Source organism: Spermophilus citellus (genome assembly GCF_964194105.1).
Source record: "Spermophilus citellus genome assembly, chromosome: 6".
In the NCBI taxonomy this organism is placed as follows: domain Eukaryota; kingdom Metazoa; phylum Chordata; class Mammalia; order Rodentia; family Sciuridae; genus Spermophilus; species Spermophilus citellus.
The window spans coordinates 28764136-28782861 of NC_138187.1; the positions used below are offsets into that span (position 1 = coordinate 28764136).

The 18726-nt window shown below is 55.6% G+C and overlaps 1 protein-coding gene across 1 annotated transcript in view; it reads left to right on the top strand.

The window, feature by feature from the left end:
• Positions 1–8649: 8649 nt before the first annotated feature.
• SRRM3 (serine/arginine repetitive matrix 3) overlaps positions 8650–18726 on the top strand; it is a gene marked incomplete at its 5' end in the record, with an annotated part of 32329 nt that continues 22252 nt past the window's right edge. Inside the window, 2 exons of the mRNA XM_081299769.1 lie at positions 8650–8882; positions 15127–15228. Coding sequence (XP_081155895.1) covers positions 8650–8882; positions 15127–15228 — 335 coding nt within the window. The remainder of the gene's footprint in view (positions 8883–15126; positions 15229–18726) is intronic.

The following is an 18726-nucleotide window of genomic DNA, read 5'->3' on the forward strand; positions in this document are numbered from 1 at the left end:
AGCTTGCTAGTAACCCTCTCACTGCCGCTGCAGAGGCGGGTCGGTGTCTGTGCAAAGTGACCTTATCAGTCTCCTAGCCTTCGCCAGTTCACACTGATTTGGGATGGGACAGTTTCTACCGGATCTGATTGATCCCTGTTCTATATTTTCTACTCATTCCTGTAGGCTGGTTGTCCTAGTTAATGGGTGACAGCTAGTGCTTAACACAGAGAGCTTACGGTGCACCTGCTACTGCAGGGCATGTATATTAACCCCTTCATCCTCATAACCATCCTGAGAAGGGGTCCTGATGGCAATTCCAGTTAGCACCAAAGCTAAGTCACTCAGGGGCACACAGGAAGGAATTTGAACCCAGGTAGACAGAGCCAGCTTTCCTGCTGCTTGCTGATCCCCACAGCTCTGTCTTGGTTGGTGTGGACCGTGTTATCCTTTAGCATCAGACCTTCCTCCAAAGGGTAGGGGTAACCAAAATGAGGGTCTACCGGAGAGATCTTTCCAAAATGAAACTCTGGCCCTGATCTCCCCAGCTCCATACCCTGCACAGACTCCCTGCTGCCTGCAAAGTATGGTCCTGTCTTCTTGGCCTGGCCCTCACTCCTCTTCTGTCCCCCTGGGCTCAGTTGCCACAGCCATGTACTTCCCTCTCTCACCCCATGACTTCCACACCCTGCCAGGACATTTTCTTCCCCTTCTTTGTCTCTTGAATGCCTACTTATGCTTCAAGATCCCACCTCCAAGAAGACCCCCCAGCTATGGTCCTGCCCATGTAGCCAGATCAGCCTAACATCTCTGCCATGTATCCCCCATCCCAGCATCAGTGCCTCTCCCCTGCACTTCCCCACTTGTCCTCTGAGCACCAGAGTAGCCACCCAGGAGATGTGTGACTCTAACCTAGAGCTCATGGAGCATCTCTGGATGCCGTGGCCCTGACTCCCCAGCTGTCCCTCTTGGGTGGGGGGCATGGGAGCTCCCCATTCATTGAAGCTGTGTGGCCACTGTTTGTCCTGTCCCTGTAACATGTCAGTGTCACTGTGCAGCATGGCTTCCAAGGACTGGAAGGGACCCACCTGGATTCCTTGGCTGCAATAGAAATAGCTTCTCCAGCCTGAAAAAATACCTTGATAACTCGGTTGCCTCATGCTCGTCTTTTCCAAGAGGCCCAGCCGTAGCTTCAGAACCAAGGTACCCAGTTGCCTGTGTGTTTGTAAGTTTAGTCACGTTTCTGACAGTTACAAAGAATATTTTTCCTCCAGAAAACTCAGGTGCCATGTCCCTGTCGCCCCTTCTACCCACACTGGGCTTTTCCTCTGGAAGGTTTCATGCAGCATCCACAGTCCCCACCTTCACAGGAGTGCTGCTTCCTATGTCCAGCATCCAAACTCACCCTGCTCCCTGGACCGGCCATGCCCTGGGCCTCGGCCTAGAGAGTCCCCTGCCCAGACACCCCGTTCCTTACCTGGGGAAGATGCATCTCCAAAGGGCCATTTCAAACATTGTTCCCTTTGCAAAACCTTCCCTGAGCTTTCCAGGCAGAAGTAGACCCTCTCTGGTCTCCTTTTGCTCTCCATGCTGGGGGTGGAGCAGGGAATGGTATGAGGACCCATGTCCATATCAAGCTTGTCACTGAAAAAAAAAAAGAATGAGCGATCCCACCAAGCCACAAGGTAGGGGAGTGTCATCTCCATGTTATAGGTGAGAAAACAGGCTGTGGGGCGGCTTGATGACTGATCACCCCGCAGAAGTGGTGGAGCCGGAGTTCAAGCTAAGTCTTCTGACTCCAAGTCCAGAGCCCCCTCACTAGTGCTCCCCAGTGGTGGTGGGTCTGGTGGGGCACAGCAGGAGGACACAGCATCCATAAGGTGGTTAAATTGCATGTGACCACACACAGCTTCCTTGAAGGGTGCCTTTGAGGGTGTGAAGGCCCTGAGTCATTGGGAAGGTGGGTCTCCGCAGGCGGGGACAGGGAAAGGGCCGTCTAGAGCTGCCTCTGGGAGCGGGAACATGAGAAGCTTGAGCCCCAGGACAAAGGAAGCTGCGGGACTGTGGAGTGGTGCTGTCCGCGGTGCTGAAAGCCAGAGGGGCTGCGGGTGAGAGCAGCAGCTTGCAGAGGTCAGTGGTCAGCGGCAGGGGACGGGGAAGTGGTCCAGGTCATCTCAGCAAGTTCCTCCAAAGACGCCTCCCCACTGCCCAGGTGTGGCCTCTGTTCTCCCTCCTCCCTGCCTGTGCCCTCCCCTATCAGAAGCTTCGTTCACTCCAGTTTTAGTCTCCAGCTCTCTGCTGGTGACACCCAGATCAGGCCCAGATCTCTCTCATGATCAGAACCAGACTCGTGGCCTGAGGCTCCCCAGACATCTCCACAGGATGTCCAGGGAATCTTCACACACACCGCTAGGACCATTTGTAAGACATCCGTTGTATGCCAGGTCACATGCATTCATCCTTTACCACAAACCTATGAGGAGGATGCAATTAATACGTCCACTTTACAGGCAAGAAAACCAAGGCACAGAGAGTTTAGGTCCCATGCTCAAGGTCACCCAGCTCATGAAGTCCCAAAGAACATAGCCCTGTCCCCACTTCAAATCAGAGATCTCCAGGGCAGGGCTGCATCTTCCCTCAGACCTATCTGTGTCCTCTGCTCACTGAAGCCCTGCTCTCTCTCCCCAAGATCTGACCGGGGCACTCCTGACCTGAGCATCTTCCCCCTCTAGGCCCCAGGATGAGTGATGACCTTATTAGCTGAAAGGCCTTGGTGCCTGTCAGCAGTTGGAACAGACTGGACCTGCCACATGGATGGGCTGTTTCACCTTCAGTTAGTCACCAGCAGTGATGGACTGGCAAGCACTAGGGTCCAATCTGTGGCCCATCCTGTCTGTGGCCAGACTTTCTCAGGAGACTCAGGCTGGAGCCTGTGGGCAGAAAGAAAGCCCAGGGATCCCCCCATCGGTCCTCTGGTCCTTTAACCATTTCCTGACTGGCCGAAGAGGGAGTGTTAGTCAGAGCTTCATGACTTAATCTGCACGTATGTTCACTGGTCTCAGCATTTGGGCTTGTTCTTGGGACCTGGCCTGGCACTGGGGGAAGCCTCAGCTGTTCCCCAGAGGTGGACAGGGTGGTTTGGTCATTGGCTACCTCCAGGACCCACCTGTGGGGTCCTTGAGTCTAGCCCCTTCATCATCCAGTGGAGGAACAAGGCCCAGAGAGGGTGAGGAACTTGCTCAAGCTCTCACAGCCAATCAGCATTAGACAAAAAAGACTTCCTGTTTGCTGCTTTGCCTCCAAAAAGATGCAGTGTCAATGTCCAAGGATGAAGACGTGTTAGGGTTAGGGTTCTAGACTCCCTATTACCAGCTTGACCCCATCAATCCCTCATCCTCAACATACCCGCAGTCACCTTCCATGTTCCCCATCATAGTAAATGGCTGCACCATATGCATCTGGCCACCCAAGCCACAGACCCAGTGCCAGCAAGATGCTTCCTCTACCCACTACCTGTCAATCAAAGTCCTACCTGCTGTAATATCCCTGGGGTCTTGTTCATCTTCAAATCTCAGCCTTTACCAGGTTGGAGTCCAGAGTGGATGCTGGGTGAGTGTTTGTTGAGTGACTAATATATTATTTATCTCCTATTTGAATAGGGAGCTCCCTCATCGTGGGATGAACTCCTTGGTTTTAAAGAGTTCAGGTTGTTACTAAGCAAAATGACTCTTTCCGACTGAGCAGAAGTTGACGCTAGGTGACTTCCCTGCAGGAGTTTGGCTTTATATTCTGGGACCATCTAGCCTGATTGGGACTTTGCTCCTCTCAGTGTGGCCCAAGGAACAGCAGCATTGGTGTCACTTGAGTGAGGACTTGTTAGAAGTGCGAATTCTCTCCTAGCTTGGCTGGGCACACCTGTGATCCCAACCACTCAGGAGCACAGGCAGGAGGATTGAAAGTTCAAGGCCAGCCTCAGCAACTTAGAAATCTTGGGGAGAGGGAGCTGTCTCGAAGTAAAAAATAAAAAGGATTTGGGATTTGGCTCAATGGCTCACTGACTCTAGCTCAATGACTCTAGGTTCAATCTCCAGTACAAAAAAAAAGAAATGCAAATTCTCAGGCCCCACCTTAAATCTACCAATCAGAGACTCAGGGAGGGGTGCCCAGCAGTGTGTGTGTTAAAAATCTCCCCAGATGATTCTGATGCTCCGTAAAATTTAAGAAGGCTGCTGTGGACCACCGCATCCCACTCACTGGTCCACAGATTGGCTGCATCAGAATTACCTGGGGAACCGCAGCAATCTCACCCCCAGAGATTTTTTATTTCAGTAGATCTGGGGTGCATTGCAGATTGACTGGCATATAAAATATAGGACACCCAATTAAATTTGAATTTCAGATAAACAACGAATAATTTTTTAGAAGTATGTCCCAAATATGAAATTCATGAAATTCAAATTTAATTTAACGAGGCTTCCTCTGTTTTTATTTGCCAAGTCTGGCAACCCTCGCTAGAGAGCTGACTTCTAACAAACTCCTCAGTGGAAGTTTCGTCCAGGTTTGACCTACATCCTCTTCTGTCCTTCAGATGTTTGAAGCTGGGGTTTCTGGCCACCTGTATGTTCCTATACTCTCCCGGTCCAGGTAGGACATTTTCGTTGGTGTAGCTGGAGACCGCACGCACTTCTGACAGCCGCATCCTGCTATCGACTCACATCGAGTCTATGATCATTGAAAATCTCTAAATCCTTCCTAAATGTGCTCCTTCTACGCCACGTCTACTCCGTTCCCATTTTGGAAGGTTAGTCTGGGGCCCGGCTCCAGCATGCGGCATTTCTCACTATACTTTCCACTTTTTCAGCTACTTTTCATTTTTTTCCATCTGTTGAGTCCTTTTAGATTCTGACTCTATATTTATGATCCCTCCTTATATCCTCAGTGAATCGCATCTTCAGGCTATGGATGTCCCAGCCAATTGATAGTGAGCGCACTGGGTCAGGCACTGGAAGACAGGGTGCTGTGGTCCTCCATCTCAATGCCTCCGTTAAACACCTGCATCTCATGTGACTCTGACCCATTAATCAGCTTCTTTTGAGAACAGCTCAATCAGTTGACCAGTTACAACAGTGCAGAATAAAGTTGAGTGTCCCTTATCTGCAATACTTGGAATCAGACTGGATTTTAGGTTTTATTTGTTCAGGTTTTGGAGCGTTCGCATGCATGTAGTGAGCTGTCTTGGGGATGGGACTGGGAAACTCATTTACATTTGATATACACCTCGGTACTCAGCCTGCAGGTGACTTTGTACAGTATTTTTAGTGCTGCCGTGTTTTAACTGCAGCCTGTCCCGTGAGGTCAGGGGTGGAATTTTCCACTTGTGGGGTCACAACAGCTAATTGATTCGTTTCCAATTCTGGAGCATTCTGGAAATGGGGCTTCTGGGTTGGGAGTGCTCAGCCTGCATGGGCACCCACCAGCACGGTGCCTCCTTTTCCTCATGACATCTCACAATGCCCTGTGAAAGACAATGCCAGCTGCCTCACAGAGAGACCCTGAGTCTGCGGTAGCCCCCTGGCCTACAGGGCCAGCGGCCCTGACCAGTCAGCCTGGTCATTCTTAGGAGCTCGGCCCCTCCTCTAGGAGCCCAGAGGTCATCCTTTGAATGACCTGCCTCAGATTCCTGCCTGGCGCCTCTGCAACACACCAGGTGACGTTGGTGGAAGCCACCATCTGTCCTAGATGGTGAAATCCAGAGGGCACCTGCCAGCGCCTGCCTTCACCACTGCCCTTGGCCCTCAATCATCTCTGCAACCCAGCAATGTCACCCAGGCATTCTGGGACTGGGGACAGAGCTGCTCCAGGCTTGGAGGTCTAAGCGCATTCAGAAGTATTTGCCAGCTTTCCCTCCCTGCTCCCCGGAGCTCTGGCCAAGTTCCAGGGTGGCCAAGAGGCAGAGGTGCAGAGCGGGTCCCAGGGCTGGAGCCCGGCACCTGCTCCCCGCAGCCCTAAGGGCTCCCTGTGATGCCCAGAGGCTCTGTGGAGCTGGGGCCAAGCGAAGGCCCCTCCACTGAAGGGGCTCGGGAGAGAGGCCAGTGCAAACAGACTGACCCTCGAGATTTAATGTACTGGCACAGAGGTGGACAAAAGCCAAGGGAGCACCCAGAGGGAATGATTCAAACTTCCTGGAAGGGGGGATGACTTCCCGTAGGAGGTGACATTTGGGCTGGGCTCTGAAGGATGAATTGACACTCCCTCCATGGAGAAAAGAAGAAGAGAAATTCCAGCCCCGGGAGCAGCCTGGGCAAAGGCCCAGAGCAGGAGGGCGGCCATGTGTCACTCAAAGCCGGGGCTGAAGGCTGACCTGGGTGGGGTGTGGCAGAGGGGGAGTTTGGGGCTGTGCTCAGTCCCAGAGAGCTTGCCAGAGGGGGAGTCGTGAGATGGCAGAGGGCAGAAAGCGCAGGGCCCTGAGGCCCTGAAGGCCCGTGTGTCCGTGTGTCCGTCTGCCTCACCTGCGCTGAGGACGCATGTGTCAGGCACTCTGCTGCGCAAGTGTGGAAAACCAGCCCTCCCCCAGCCAGGGCCAGCCAGACCTGTGACCCCACAGGGACAGCAGCAAGTAGCAAGAGCTCTGAGAGGGTGGCCCCAACCACAGGGATGAGGAAAGGCTTCCGGAAGGTGATGGTGCCCAAGAGCAGGGACTCTGGGGACAACTAGGAATCGAGCCGGGAGAATCCTGGGTGGGGGGAACGGCAAGCAGGAGAGCGTGGAGGCAAAGAGGTGGGGGACGTAGCAGGCCTGAGGCTGGACCAGGAGGCTGGGCAGGCCACAGCATGAAGTCAAAGTGATGGGAGTCCCTGGAGGCTGACCAGGACACAACACTGTCTGGTGCGCCCCTGGACTGATCTGCCAGGGAGTCCACAGAGGACGGAGGTCTAGGGAAGGGGGGCTGGCAGGACACTGGGGCAATGTGCCAGAGGGAGGCGTGGGGTGGTGATGGGGACCAGGGAGGACAGGATGTGGACTGTGTCAGGAAGGGAGGACGAGGGACAGGACCTGGTAACAAGTGAGCTGCGGGGTGGGACGTGGGGGTCTCCAAGCTCCACACCCGTCTATGGCTCAGGTGCACAGAGATGGAGGGGCCACCCGTCAGCCAGGCACTGTGGCCAGGTGGGGGTGAGCAGGGCTCCCACTGCTGTCCGTGGTGCTAGTGGAGTACCCCAGAAGGAGCTCTGGTGGAACTGGGGTCGGGGCTGGTCTAGGGACAGAGGCAGGAAGCCAGCAGGGTTTGGGATGTGGAGAGTGGTTAGAGGAACAGCTTCTGCCTGTAAGCCCCAGGAACTCCCCTCTGCTGAGGAATCTGGATGATGCTCCCAAGCACAGGTGAGGATCAGAGAGGGACAGTGATATCTCAGGGTCACACAGCAAGGAGTAGAAGACAATGGCCTAGAACCCAGGATCTTAGAACTCAAGGGCAAGGACATCTGAGAGAAGGTTATGTCCTCAATACCACTGCTACTCTGCCTCCTTCAGGGCCTCTGTCATTCACAGTCCCCCTTTCTGCCTTCTATCTTCTGAACATCCCTTCCCCAGCACTCTGAGGCCAGCAAGGGGAAGGTGTGGGGGCTGGGGACACCCCATCTAGGATGTCCAGACAAGCCCAATCCCTTCTTCTCTTTCTCCTTTCCTCCTCCCCTTCCTTCCCTCCCCTCCCACTCCCTGGGAATAAGGCCTCCCAGTTGCTTAGCAACTAGCAGAGCCTTGGAGAAAGAAAATGGAAATAGCTCAGGAGGTGCCTCCCCTCTGTTAAGGTAGAGGCTCTTGGTGTGTTGGGGGGTGGGCAGTGTTTTACGTTGGGTGTAGCCCAGAGTCATACCCAAGAAGCCAGGGCTTCTTATCTCTAAGCCATGCTTACCCTGAGACGAAAAGGATTTGTCTGCCTGGAAAGCTAATGTCAATGTCATCTTTGGTCACATTATTAGAAGCAGTGTTTCCAGAACAAAGGAGGTGACAGAACTGTGGCCTTTAATATGAGGGAGACACCCCCACCCAGAATGTTGGTTTTAAAGAAATTAACCTGATCACTGTGGGGATTGGAAAGTATGTCTGGAATGGGAACTTGAGAAGACCCCGGCTTCCCATGTCTGCAGAGCTGCCCTGGGTGAAGCCTGGGAGGTCGAAGCATCCATAGTCTGTGACCCTATTAGACAGAGCCAGGCCAGTGGGCTGGGGCATGTGGGAATGGTTTAAGCTGAGCCTGAAGGAAAGACAATAAATAAATAAAACTAACAAAGATTCTGAGTTGCCTGGTTGACTGGGGAGTTAGGGGGCCACGCAGGCATCTGCACAGGGCAGAGGGGCATCCTGGGTAGTGGCCAGGTCCCTGGAGATGACTAGCCTACAGCCTTTGCAGGCCACCTAATCCAGCCTGCACCCACCCACTTACAGATGGGGACAGCCAGCATCCCACCCCATTCAGGCCCCAGGTGTGACCCAAAGGTGCAACCTGTCATCTGTGTGCTGCGGCCTGGGAGCCACGGATTAGAGCCATGGGCGGGTCCTTCAATCTCCAGGATTAACTCGCAGAAGGGAGCTTAGCAGGTGGCCCAGAAGTGACCATCCCGCCTCGGGTTTGTCTGTCCCACAGGGCCCGCGGCTCCGGGGCCACCGGCCATGTCCTCCACCGTGAACAACGGGGCGGCCAGCATGCCGTCCCCACCCGACGCCGCCAACGGCTTCCCGCAGCCCGGAGCCTCGACCGGGGCCTGGCCGCGGGCAGAGGAGGAGCTGCGCACGGCAGAGCCGGGCCTGGTGAAGCGCGCGCACCGGGAGATCCTGGACCACGAGCGCAAGCGGCGCGTGGAGCTCAAGTGCATGGAGCTGCAGGAGATGATGGAGGAGCAGGGGTGAGTGACGTGGCGGGCTGGGCGGGGCCAGGCGAGGAGCCAGGCGAGGGCCCAGGCCCAGGCCAGGGGCTAGTCCAGCAAAGAGCCAGGGTCTTGGGCCAGCTGGGCCAACCATGGCAAGCCCAGCCCACCTTTCGTTCCTCTGTTCGTTTATTCAACCTACAAATTGTCTTTGAACACCTGCTGTCTGTCAAGCTGGGCTCTGGATTCCCAGAAGTCAAGGAGACACAGTCCCCAGAAACATCCAGCCCCAGGGGGAGAGAGGCACTTAAACACCAATGACAAGCTCATCCCCGTGGCCCACGCTTGTAATCCCAGTGACTCAGGAGGCTGAGTCAGGAGGATGGCAAGTTCAAGGCCAGCCTCAGCAATGCTGTCTCGATTTTTTTTAAAAAAGGGGGTTGGTGATGTAGCTCAGCATAGCACCACTGGGTTTAAGGCCTTTTGGTTTCCCCATCTGTGAAATGGGTGGATCAAGCTGCCATACCAGTCCTGCAGCCAGACAAGAAAACACTGGGATACTTAGTGTGTACCAGGGGTGACCGTGGCTTCAGCAAAGGAATCACCTGCTGGGTTCAGGTCATTTCCTGTCCTCAAAGACCACCCCTCCACCCCTAAATACTGTCTCAGAACAGACACAAACACGTTAACATCCACCACCAAGCAGACTAGAATCATGGTTAAAGGACAGGGGAGGTGAGGGCCAAGCGCTTCAGAAGCCCGAGCAGAGATTCTGCCAGGGGAGGGGAGGCTGCCAGAGAACAAAGCATTTGAATGGGCTCTGAAGGATGAGTAGGAGTTCGTCACACCATGGGTGGGGAGCAGTAATTCCAACCTCTGAGTACACTCGTCAGTCAGAAAGGGTTAAGGACATGCATACATTCCCGTCTAGCGGAGGCCAGAAGCCCCCTCTCAGGGAGCTGGAGGCACAGGAACAGAACAAGGCTGGTCCCATTCCTGCAGCTCCAGGGACAGCCAGGGGTCCGAAAGCTCCCTTGGCATCTGTCCAGAGTGCATTGACACAGTGGGCTGGAGCAGGGCTGGCCCCGAAGCAACCTGTGCCTGGGTCAGGGTCTGGAGCCACGTAGAGCCCAGGTGTGGCCCGAGTCCACAGTTCTTCCAAACTTCACCTGCATCTGAACGCCCAGGCCCCTGGGCTCCCCAGGGGGTAGCCAAGACAGGGGCCACCATCTCTGCAGAGCTCAGAGAGACACTGAGGCTCAGACAGCCACAGTGGAAGGCCATCGGGAAAGTGGGCCACAGCCAGGTCTGCACTCAGCCTCCAGGGCAGCCGCAGCAGGGCTGCTGGGAGGGAGGAGAAACAGGGACCCAGTGCCCAGGGGGGACCAGGTAGGTCCCCTGCAGAAATGGATGGCTGAAAGGGAGGACACTAAGGGCAGAGAGGAGCCCCCAGCCGGCAGTGAACGAAGGGATGGGACGAGCCGGGGTTCTGGGCCGGGTAGAGGGGGCAAGAGCATCCTCCACAGAGAGCATCTGGGGCCTTTATTAAACCTGCCGACCTACTGAGTTGGAGACTCCAGGGCTGAGGGGACTGGGGTGGTGTGGGTGGGGAACGAGGGTTGTCAGGGACAGGGAAGGAACAGCCTTCCCCAAGTTCCTGCCCTCCTCCTCCTGAGTCCCCTCTGCCCTGTCAACCCTCCTACCCCCACTCCAGCCCTCCTCTTCCCTGACCTTCCCTCCCAGGGCCCATCCATCCATGAGCCCTCCTTCCTGAGCCCAAGCAGAGGGCCACGGGGGTTTGGCCACATCCTGTCCTTGGCATTAGACCCCCAGTGTCAAGGTCTGCTGCCTCTCTGGGAAACGCCCTCTAGTTCTCAAGACGTGGTAGGGCCCTTCTCCCTGCCCAGTCCCCCTTCAGGTGTCCCTTAGACTGGAGTCTCCTCTGAAAGCTGGAGTTACCCTCCCCCACCTTCCTGTCCTTTAGTAGCCATGTGACCTGGGGTGGGGGCCACAGCCACTCTGAATCCGAGCTGTCCAGGCTCTCCGCCTAGCTTGACCTTGGCCAAACCATGGCTTCCTTACAGGTACCACAGGTGACCTGCCTTCGGGGGCTGTTCTAGGGGTCCCTGGACCACAGCACAAATGGACAGTCCCCTCCAAGGGCTTGGTAACACTGGGACCCAGCAGTTTCACACAGTCTAGTCACTGGTATTCATTTCTGCCAACGCGGGTTCATTCGTATTTATTTACTAGTTCTCAGGCATTTGACAAATACTGCCACCAGTCACAGGCAGACAGGCTCGCTGGCCCCATTACAGAGCAATCCCTTCCCTTAATGTTGATGGATGGCTGGCTAATTTGCTGGCAGTTGACACTGCACTTGAAGTCACCTTCCCAGGCAGCCTCTGCACGCAGGCTGCGGGGTTTGGGGACACAGAGCCCCAGCATTCATGATGCGATGATCCCCCTACTCCTCAGCATCCCCCCCGACCCTACTCACCTCTTGCCATGCCCCTCCTCGTGAGGACACAGGGCAGTGACAGCATGGTTCTGCCCCTAGCTGGGCTGCGAGCCTGGAGCCCTTTCCTCTCCCGGTTCTGATTGCCCATCTGTAAAATGGGAATGTAGCCACCCTCACCTTCAGAGCAGGGGTGAAGAAAGGACAGGCAAGATTAAGCCTTCTGGGGCTGTTCTGGGGCCCTTCCAGGGTTCTGAGGTCCTTTCCAGGGACCTCACCTGCCCCTGCCCTAGTAAGTGATCCGGGAAAACCCCGAGGCCACAGTGAATTTGGCGAGTCCTTCCTTCAGGGTCACAGAGTGGAATGGAGACTGAGGAAGTCCGAGGGCAGGAGAAGCCCTGGAGCCAGGAGGCCAGGCACCGAGGCCGACATCAGTGCCCGCCCAGAGCCCCTACTGCGCCCTTGACTTTGAGTCTGAGGCTTTGGTCACGCCAGCCAAGCCCTCTGCGTGGCCTTAGAGTGGCAGATGTGCCACCTCCTCAGGGAGTGTGGTTTGGAGCAGCCTCCTGCCTGCATATCAGCCTTGGCCTTCTGAAAAAGCAGAGAGGAGGCCCAAGTGACTCCTGAAGCCCTGGTGCCCTGCTGCCCTGGCAGAGGTCAGGGGTGATAAAAGGCAAAGAACCTGGACCCTCTGTCCCCACTGTTCTGGAGCCAATAAGCCTCAGTGTCCAGCATTTATTTAGCATCTACTGTGTGCCAGACTCTGTACAAAGAGCTTCAAGGGCATCACCTACCTTAATCCACAAGACACCCTTAACAGGCTGGTCATGTCCCTGGTCATGTTCCCATTTCACAGACGTAAAAGGCAAGGCTAGGAAAAGCATATGGATTTGCCCAAGGTCGCAGAGCTAGTAAGCTGGGGTGTCAGGACTAAAAAGGGGCTACCTGGCTCTACTGCGTGTCGCCTCGATGACTGTCCCCCATGGCCTCAACAGAGAAGGCTGAGCCTTAGACATCTGAAGGAAGGGAGACTCAGAGGTGGTGGCACACTTGAGATTTCTCTGTGCAATAACCAGATGACATCTCTGGGCCCTCAGTGTCCCCAGCAAGACACATGGGGCAGAGAAACCCTCCCCACACCTCTGAGATGTTTTAAACCAACATTCCCGCCCCCAGCAATGCCTGGGCTGGGCAGCTTGCCCATGACCAGCTGGCCCTGGGGTGAGTCCTAGGCCTCTGCACATGGGCCACTCCAGGTCTTGGAGAAACCCTCCTCTCCACCCCCACACACTCCACAGACCCCCGGCTACCGGGCTTGGACCCTGTCCGCAGCCCCCTCTCGAGAAGCTGGGGAGCTGCCCCAGACTTGCTCTTGGGCCATCTCCTCCCCTATTCTACCTGGCCCAGGGTCTCATGCCAGTGACCCAGCTAGCCTCTGCCTCTCTCCCGGGGTCTATGAGTCAGGGGCTGAGTGCTGTTGAGGGCCTGTGCTGTTCGTCTCTGCTGGTGACAATGACAAGCTAGTGTCCTAAGGAGAAGGTGACATGGAACGGTTGTTCTGTGTCTTCAGTTGCTCACAGAGAAGCCACCACTCCCTCTTTCTGGGCCTAGGGACAGCCCAACTGGCCAGCCCCAACAAGCAGCCAGGCCAACAGACTGGCATTTCCAGGGGACATCGAGACTGCAGTTCAACAGAAGCTGGGGTGCGAAGGGCCCAGAGGTTGGCGAAGCTGGGTTACAGGCCTCAGCACAGGTGGCCTGCACCCCACCCCAGCATACCGGCCCCAGTCCTGCCTATCACTGCTGCACAGGAACCTGAGTCTGCAGAGAGTCGGGTCAGGGGCCGGGTAGGAAGGAACCGGTTCTCCTGCTCCAGCCCACCCCCACCGCCGTGCAGAGCCAGTGGGTTCCCAAGTCCACTCTCCCTCCTAGATTATGTGTGTCCCTTGTTTTCCCTCCTTTCTCAGGATCACTCTGACTCACTGTCTCCTACATGAATCCGTACAGTGGCCCAATGTCAGCCTCCCTGCTTCCAGGTCCCTGTCCCCACTGTGTCCAGGTCCCTCTCCTCCAGCCACACAGCACTGGAATCATCTTCAAACTCACCAGTGCCTCTCCATCACCAGCTACTCATTTGCCAAAACATGTTGGATGCCACAACACGGCAGGCACAATGCCAGGCACCAGGGACATCACAGCCAAGGAGACAGAGATGGCCCGTGCCCTCAGGAATTCCAGGCCAGAGCAGGACACAGACAAGTCGAGAGAGAATTACTGGAGCATGAATCACCTGCCAGGGTCTGGGAGGGTTCAGTTGCTATGGAAACACAAATTCTGGCCCTGAACCTGGTGGCGGGATCCGTCCTGCTGTCGACACTGAGAGAGGCGAGTCTTGGTGCTTTAGCCGTGACGGTTTCCACAGGGTGAGCCTGGACGGTCATCGGGGAGTCCAAGGACGTGTTTGTTTCGAGGCCCTGAAGACTTGCCACTTGCTGTCTGCTAATGTTTGTTGGAGGAGTGCAGGGAAAGACCAAGGGGAGGAAGCGGGATGGGATCCTTGAGAAAGAAGAGCATGAGTGGGAGGGTTGGCCCTGTGGTGGGGACAGACACAGGGTAGGGATCAGATGGCAGGGACAAGATAGGACACTCCCCCATTCCCTGTTCCTGTCCTGGTGCGTGTCTTCTGCCCGGGACAAGGAATGACCTGTAGCCCAGAGAGGTCATGACACAAGATTCACTCAGTAACAGCCACTAGAACCCGCTATGTGTCAGGGGAGAGGCGAGGTGCAGAGATCCTGGGGGGCAGCAAGGACCCAGTCCAGAGGCAGAGATGTCTGAAGGACTGGGGGGCCAGGAAAGCACTGTGACCGTGTTGCAGAGAGGGGATGACGGACCCTGGGGCAGGGGCAGGGGCAGGGGCAAGGGTAGTGGTAGTCCCTGGCCTGAGTTTGGGCTCCAGGAGGGAGAACAGGGCAGAGAAGTCAGGAGCGCCCATCAGAGGCCCAGAAAGGGGAGTAAAGGATGTTCCATGGGACACAGACAAGCCCCTTGGCAGCCTTGATCTGGCAGCAGCGGTCCTGCTCTGAGGACCTCCCAAGGCTGCTGTGAGGATCAGCCATCAGTGAGGCCAAGTAAGCAGAAAAGGCCATGCCTGCCATGTGCGGTGGCACACCCCTGTAACCCCAACAGCTGGGGAGGCTGAGGCAGGAGGATCACAAGTTCAAGGCCAGCCTCAGCAATTTAGCAAGACCCTATGCAGCTTAGCAAGCCCCTGTCTCAAAATAAAAAGGGCTGTGGGTGTGGCTCAGTGGTTAAGCACCCCTGGGTTCAATCCCTGGTACAAAAAACAGGGGGTGGGGGTGGGAGGTACCTCTGTCCAAGCCAGGATTCTTGCTTCTCCCGAAAAATATCTCAGAGATGTGGGACAGCGACCTCTGGGGCTGGAGTCTAGCACACACCTGGGTCAGCTCTCCCCACCTCTGGGAACAACTTTTTTTTTTTTTAACTTTTTCTCATGATTGTTGAGTCTCCCTGTGCGGCTCAGGCTGGCCCTGAACTCCCTCGCTAAGTGATGCTCCCACCTTAGCCTCCTGTGTTGCTGGGACTAGGGCCACCCCTGACCTGACTCCTCCCTTGGTCTGGTTGTGTTTGGGTGGTTGGTCGGCCTGGTGCACATAGACGGGCCTTGGGCCTCCTCAGCACCGAGGGCCTGACCGGGCTCTGTGGTCAGGCAGGCGTGTGCCCTTGTGACCCTGGGCTGGGGAAGAGGCAGAGGGAGAGAGCAGAAGCCAGGAAAGCAGGCCTGCAGCTCTCTGTGCCCCACAGGTACTCCGAGGAAGAGATCCGGCAGAAGGTGGGAACGTTCCGGCAGATGCTGATGGAGAAGGAAGGAGTGCTCACCAGGGAGGACCGGCCTGGGGCCCACATGTGAGTGCTCCCTGGATAGGGGCAGGGTGGGCACAGAGGGGAACCAGAGGGGCCTGTCCAGGTGCTCCCTCAGGGGGTCAGCGCTGGGGTGGGTGCTGGGGTGGGTGGAGGAGGAGAGAGCATGGACCCTGCTCGCTGGAAGCCGTGACCTGGCCCAGGGCACAAGACGGAAATCCGCACACCAGTACCTTTCCTGTGATGGCCAAAGGCTTAGCAGGTCACGAGGGTGTGGGCTCCATGGAGGCCTTGTCTCTGCGGCCTCAGGGCAGGGCAGCAGTGGTGAGCTGTGGGCCTCTGGGCGGGTTTTGCTCAAACAGGGACGTTTCGGACTCGGAGCAGAGTAGAACCCCACAGCACTTGAAACCACAATGAAAATGGGTCTAGCTGCAAAAATTAGATGGGTGGGCACAGGCTGTGTCTGCTGGGGTCCAGCTGTGGCTGGAGGGCTGGCCCAGCTCCATGCCTGCCAGGTGGTGTGTGCTCGGGGGTGCTATTGAGTCCACTTGAATGCATCTTCACCTTGCTAACCCCTTATTTCCTCACCAGCTCCAGCATCCCGGGCTTCTCTGGCGGGAAGCGTAGGACAAGGACCCCAGTAGGGATTGGGAAGGCCTTTGCTGCAGACTCTCTGCTCTGCTAGGATGGACTCTTTCCCAAGTTGCCCAGTTAAACCTCATCTCTCTGGTCAGGGCGGTAGTGAAAGCAGTTAGAGTCGACCTCTGGTTTGGCAGGGAGGTTCAAGGGTGACCTCGGGAAGCCAGGCTCAGCCTTCCCAGTCTCTCCTCCTCTCTGGACCCTGGGTGAGGATCCAGGGTTGGCCGACACCAAGTCCTTCCCTTCAGCCGCCCAGAACTCACCACTGCTGCACCATTCCCTGTCTCTGTGGGCAGGGCTGACCCTTCTCCTCCCTTCTCATCATCCTGACAACCAGATTCTCTCTGATGCTGCCACAACAAGAAGACCCTGGCTCTCTGACCTGTGCCCCTAACACTGCCCCAGGGCCCTTCTGGAACACCACCCATGTTTTCCTCTCTCATGTGAGTGAGAACAAGAAGCCTCTGGATCCAACTTGTTCCACTGTCTCAGAGCCTTCCCTGTGACAACTGTCCCCTCCAGCTCGAGCTAGAAGTTCTTCCCTTTGGCCTAATTCCTATTCCAAAGAAAACCGCACTCCCTCAACCCTGCTTTCCACTTAGCTACCGTCCCACATTTCCTTTCCTTTATCAGCCTAATTTTCATAAGCACCCACTGTCTCCACTTCTTTAAGCCATGGAGATGTGGCTCTGTCCCCATGACTCTGAGACCTGCTTGGCCACGGCCACCTGGGCTCCACTTCCCCTGGCCTGTGGCCTCTCTCTAGCATGTGCCACCATTGTGCTTCCCCTTCTGAAAGCTCACTTTCCCCTCTGCTCCCAAGAGGCAGCTCCCCAGGAACTTCCTCTGCCCCTCTGAGGGCTTCTGCTGTGTCCCCTTCCCCTGCCCACTTCCCAGAGGTTGGTTTTCCACTAAGCTGTCAGTTCCAGGAGGACAGGATCTTAGTCATTTCTTTTGCTTGTATCTGGTACCTAGAACAGTGTGGCTCACCCAGTCTCCCCCAAAACCTCGGTTTCTCCATTAATGCAGCAAGAGAGAAGCCGACTTACAGTTCAGGCAGCAGAAATGGTATTCAAATAGTCCTCCAAACAAGGAAGAAACTGGCTGTCAGGGCCCAAGTGGGGGAGCTGTCCGTGGTGCTGAACACAGGCTGCCCTGGTCTGAGGCACAGAGGTAGCAAAGAGGGAGGGCAGGCCGCAGTCTGGTCTTGCTCCTTCCTCTGACCGGGTCTTCACATCTCAGCTCACTTCTTAGAAGGGGTATGGGAGAGTGAGTGTGGGCTCTGGAGACAGACACCACCTGTCCAAATCTCTAATTTCTCAATCCCCTGTGCGGATCCCAGCTCCACCAAACCCAGTATGTGACTTGGGCAGGTCCTTGACTTCTCTGGGTCTCCATTTATTTACCTATGAAATGGGGATGTGAGTGTCTGTGTCATAGAGTTGTTGAGGAAATTAAACGAGACAGTGGCGGGGGACGGTGCCTGGTATAGAGCAATCACATGTCATGACCTGAAAATCACCACCACCATCCCATAATCACACGGCGAGGGCAAATGCCCAATTGACCTTGATTTCTCCCCTTCTGCCTGGCTGTCTCCATCCTCTGCCAACTGAGAGGCTCCCTCCAGAGCCTATGAAGCCCTCTGATCCTGCAGCAGGCCCTGTGCTCCTCTGGCCTCCCCCCATCATAGACTGGTATATGGGGACATGGAGAGATTCAATGCCCTCTTAGGTTTAAATGGCAAAGCCAGACACACTCTGGGGGGTGGGGGGTGGCTGAGGCTCCTTAGCACCCATGAAATCAAGCCTGGCTTCCTTTGCTGGTGTCCAAGCCTCCCACTCCCGGAACTCAGCCCCACTCCCACCCTCAGCATGGGCCAGCCTGACCTGCTTGCTGTTCCTTGGCGTCCTGAACATTCTCACTTCCATCCTTTGTTTATTCTGGACCCTCAGCCCCCAAACACCCTAGCCCCCTTCACATGGGTTCAAATATACCCCTCATGCAAGCGGCCTCTAAAAACTGCATTGCTGATCTCCCTGGGGGAAAGTTGCCTCTTCTTCTCTTCTGAGCACATTCAGCATTTTCCATGCTTCTCGCAGCTGCCTTCAATTCTTATTTTTTCCCCAGTCCAACAAATAACCTTTAAGAAACATTGTTTTCATAGTTATATAACAAAATCCTGTTTGTGGAAAACAGTGCTCATAAGCTATTTCCTTACATGAACAGAAGGACCAAATGCCAGGTTTTCCCCGCAGTGTAGCTGGGGGTATACAGAGTGTGAGCTCTGGGTACCTTCTAGTTTCATCCACAAGATGGGAATATTAATGGTGGTCCCTGTGCCATAGAGCACTTGATGATTCAATGAGATAAGTACATGTTAATTGATCGGATAGTGCCTGGCACCTGGGTTGGTAATTGTAATAGGCAGCAGATCACCGCGTGGTGCTAGAGCTGATCCAGCCCTGTTCCTGCTCCCACCCAAGGTCCACGACAGTCCTGGCATGCAGTCTGAGTGGCTGAGCAGAGAGGGCAGACCCCATGCCTGGAATCCCCCCTCGTTCTGGATGTGTCATCGGCCAGCTGGCCATCACGCTCCAGGCTAATGGGAATCAGAGTTAATTAGCGGAACTGCTGGCCTCAGGAAGAGCACGTGGCCTGCAGTCTTCACAGGGTCTGAGCTCTGCCGGGGTGGCAGGTCCAACATATGCCTCACAGGGCTCTGTGTCCCACTGCAACACATCCTCTGTCCCTCAGCAGCAGACTGTCTGCACCTACTTTGGTCATTTCTTCAGGGCTCAGTCTGTTGGCATAGTGGGCAACACCTCCTGTGCCCACTCCATGGACATGATGAGGGTCAACTAGGTAACAAGCGTGAACCGCAGAGTATAAAACATTAAATAC